Genomic DNA, 5,000 nt, shown 5'->3' with positions numbered 1-5,000 from the left:
ACATACATTTATATACATACATTTATATACATACATTTATATACATACATTTATATACATACATTTATATACATACATTTATATACATACATATATACATACATATATACATACATATATACATACATATATATACATACATATATACATACATATATACATACATATATACATACATATATACATACATATATACATACATATATACATTCATATATACATACATATATACATACATATATACATACATATATACATACATATATACATACATATATACATACATATATACATACATATATACATACATATATATACATACAATATACATACATATAACATACATATTACATACATATATACATACATATATACATACATATATACATACATATATACATACATATATACATACATATATACATACATATATACATACATATATACATACATATATACATACATATATACATACATATATACATACATATATACATACATATATACATACATTATACATACATATATACATACATATATACATCTATAGAAATACATATATACATCATTATACATACATATATACATACATATATACATACATATATACTACATATTATACATACATATTACATATCATATATACATACATACATAACCGTAACGTTTCGAACTCTTCAACGAGTTCCTCCATAGACATAAAATCGAAAATGTGAATCCATTCGATTTATTCGCTGAAGTAGGAACTCGTGAAGAGTTCGAACGTTACGGTTAGTTTCATTTCTACTGTGGCTGTTTCTCTTTTCATATATATATATATATATATATATATATATATATATAGTATATATATATATATATACATTATATACATAAAATGTACATAAAATATATTATATGTATAATATGCACACACACACATAGAGAGACTGTAGACAATAAATACAATTACACCAAAAATGCATAATTCCCGGAAGTCTTCCTTTAAAATCTCCGCAAGCGACTCCGGACAGAACCACCCACCTGCGACGCAGTCGTGGCACTCATAACGGCCCGCACTGCCCCCGTCGCCGCCCTGGAAGCCAGCCGCAGACATGACCTCGGAAGACGCAGAGCTTTCCCAAACACCCGGAGGCCCCTGGCGAAGGCGATGAGGAGGGCGCTGCCACGAGCATTTTTGCAGCACAGGACGACTATCTGCAACGTTTCATGATTGCTTTACACTGCGTTCACCGTGTGATATCTAAAAAGATATCCAAGTATATCGGTATACTGTCTACAACGCGTGCACGTGTACACTTACCATAAAGGAGTGAAGAAACGCCAAAGCACGCGATTGCCTGTGGGTTCTGCGGCCGGAGGCAGCTCTCTCAACAAGGGTTCCTAGAAGGCAGGTTCATTGTTAATAAATAAGTGATGATGCTAAATCCTTCTACACCAAAGGCTGAAAATTATATAAATCAAAGTAAAGGAAATGGATGGAGACTACAGTCATATATTTCACACCAGTTCTGATTTTAGTGTCATGTAGCCCAATGAAAGGCGTGGAAATAACCCTTATTATAAAGAGTACTGGTACAATAAGAAATCATTATGGAGTAAGCACCTGTACTGGAAGCAGGAGCAACACTGCTAGTCTGCCGGCGGGGTTGACAAGCCTGTTGGTTCTCGCGAGGCTTCCCCTGGCGCTTGCCTCCCGCTCCTTCGCTCCAAGAGGGAAGGAGTTCGAGCGCACTGAAAGTAATCTCGATAAGTTGTATGACAGAACATATAATTTTGTAGATGAAAATTCAGTGTAGTCACTCTGTGTGGTGTAATATGATTGTTTGAACAATACTTACAGTGTTGTAGACGCACTTGCAGCAGCAACTGCAGCCCTCTGTTTCTCTCTGAAGAACTTCACAGGTCGAGGTATCTGTTGAACCAATATTCGGTGAAAAGGATACATCACTACATTACATAGTATTTGTAGATTGAATGCATCATCTACGTTTCGGCAATCATGATAAGTCAAGATTTCCTCACCCTGACAGCAGACACCCAGTCCATCGCGCTGCCCACCACTCCGAAGGTCAGTCTCCAAACCAGCGCAAGAGGAACCACAAAGAAAACAGCGGATCCCAGGAACACGCTGCGGAGTGTTGTTTCCACGACGAGACTTACCCATGATCGGTTCTGGAATCGAGAAGTTAGCTTTTAACGGTTCAGTCATTTATTCTAATCACGAATTAACAGAAATAGCTGTCAGTCATATCGCAATATTCACTACAGTTCTAGTAGTGAATAAAACTCACATGCATGCTGTGAAGGTGAAGGCAAACAGGCAATGTTGAGGCGGACGATCCCCTGGATGCAGGTTGAACTGGAATGGGAACACGAGCAACGAGAGTTAAACGGAGAAAACCATGCACTCTCCATACAGCCATTACATAACTGATTCTGGTCATTCGTGTCCGTGAACTTACATGAAAACTACAGGATGTCAATATCGAGAGTAAGAGATGTATGAAACCAGTAACACATTGCTTTCAGCTCGTGAAATCTTGCAATATGCCACAGATACATTACACCTTGTATTGGTTGGACATATGTCAAACAAGATTTCAGTTGACTCACCTCTAATACTTAAACGTCCTGCGTTGTCTGTCCAAATCCAGTCGATATCCCACAGTGCCCAGAACCTGAGTGTCCTCCTCACTGGTGAGCAGAAAGAGTTAGACTAGAGAAAAGACAGTCGTTTAAGGAGATTTGACCTGACTCCATAAGAGGACTTTGAGGAACTCGTTTTCTAAGGCTCTCAGGAACATCACACAAAACACACACACACGTACACACACACACACACACACAAAAACACACACACACACACACACAACATATATATATATATATATATATATATATATATATATATATATATATATATATATATATACATATTTGTGTGTGTACGTACATATGTATACGCATACATAAATTTATGCACATGTATATATAAATATGGATACATATACATACATTATACCCATATGTATATATTCATATGTGTGCATATACAAATTTGAATGCATATCTACACACACACACACACAAACACACACACACAAAACCACACAACAACACACACACAAAAAATATATATATATATTATTAATATATATATATATATATATATATATAATTATATATTATAGTATAATATATATGTATATATATATATATTAAAATATATTATATATAATAATATAGTATTATATAGTATATATATATATATATATTATAAAATATATATATATATATACATAATATATACATATATATATATATATAATATAATATACATATAATATTTATATATTTTAATATATATATCATATATATATATATATAATATATATATATATATTATAATAATAATATAAACATACATTAAATATAAAAATAATTTTATAAATATATATATATATATATATATATATATAATAAAATAAGAAAGAGAGAGAGAGAGGGGAGAGAGAGATAAAAATAGAGAAGATAAAGTAAAAAATTATTGTATGCCTACATATATATAAATACATATATATACATGCATATACACCCCACACACACACACACACACACACACACCCCAACACACACACCACAACCATATAATATCCATATACATACATACTATATATATATAATATATATATATATATATATATATAATAAAATTAAAATCTTAATGATTTTCGACTGATTGTGGCCTTAATTGTATGTTACAGATCAAAAGAATCCTCATCTTTAGACTTTTAATGTTTGGGGAAACAAAATCTCATCGTAAGAAAAAATGTCATCTAAAATCTTTTTCTTGGCAACACTTCACCTTAACCGTCGCTTTCCCAGGGAAGGGGGATTTTCTATTGGTTCCCACGCTCTCTCGCTTCATATACAGATACATACATACATACATACTTACATATATATAGATACATACATACATACATACATACATACATACATACAATACATACATACATACATACATACATACATAAAGCATACATACGTACATACATAAATACATATGTACATGCATGCATGTATCCCCGCATTATTTATACATATATATTTTGGGGTATGTAAATATATATATATATAATATATATATATATATATATATATATATATATTATATATATATATATACGCATATCTATGAATATATGAATATATATATAATTATATATGTATATTTATTTATAATACATTCACCCCCACACCACACACCACACTCATACTCATATATTCATAGGTATTGTATATATATTCATATATGTATATGAATATCTATAGATGAGAATTACAAGGCAAATTTTGGCAAAATCTAAGGCTAACCTACCAGCAACCTCGTACCGTTTTGGCAAATCAGGAGGGACTTGACGTATGATTGTAGACTTGTTCTCTATTGACGTCGTATTGCCATACCTACAGACTGCATAATGATGTCCCCAGTCATCTCCATGACTCTCACCGGGTGCACCCAAACCACTAAACGGATGCACAGCAAACTGTATGGTGGCCAGACATAAACAGTGATATTATCACTACAGTAGAAGCCTCTACAGCCTTCACGATAAAAGACCCCTGTTACGTCTCCACAGCTAAGCAGGCACTTTGAAGTTACATCAGTTGATTTGTTTAGCCATGCTTCTGTATGCTGACCGCTATACTGGCTGGCCTGATTTGCACCCCTTCACAAAAGACCCCACTAAGTATGCTACAATGTGCATTCAGAAATGTTTTCTGTACCTTGGGATACCGACACAGATGGTGGACCCCAGTTTTCATATTTAGCCTTCCGTACTTTCCTTAAAAAATGGTGAGTAAATAATGAAGTCTCTACATCATACTACCCTCGGTATGCTGAAACATGTATCAGACAGCTGAAACACCTCATCCTCAAGACTTCACCGACGGGTTTTAAGACATTTGCTAATCGGAAAAAAAAAAGCTGG

At 33.2% G+C, this 5,000-nt stretch overlaps 1 protein-coding gene across 1 annotated transcript; it reads right to left on the bottom strand.

Annotated features, from left to right (window-relative positions):
- Positions 1-1,207: 1,207 nt before the first annotated feature.
- Positions 1,208-4,833, bottom strand: LOC119598436. The gene is made up of 9 exons (XM_037948077.1): positions 4,795-4,833; positions 4,475-4,657; positions 2,617-2,719; positions 2,295-2,362; positions 2,026-2,175; positions 1,842-1,915; positions 1,607-1,734; positions 1,304-1,383; positions 1,208-1,243 (listed from the first exon to the last, which is right to left on the bottom strand). The coding sequence occupies exons 1-9, from the start codon at positions 4,831-4,833 to the stop codon at positions 1,208-1,210; spliced, it is 861 nt and encodes a 286-aa protein (XP_037804005.1).
- Positions 4,834-5,000: the final 167 nt, after the last annotated feature.

Source organism: Penaeus monodon, chromosome 41, assembly GCF_015228065.2.
Source record: "Penaeus monodon isolate SGIC_2016 chromosome 41, NSTDA_Pmon_1, whole genome shotgun sequence".
NCBI lineage: Eukaryota > Metazoa > Arthropoda > Malacostraca > Decapoda > Penaeidae > Penaeus > Penaeus monodon.
The sequence above is the reverse complement of the archived record's forward strand: the minus strand, read 5'-3'. Positions and strand labels throughout refer to the sequence as shown.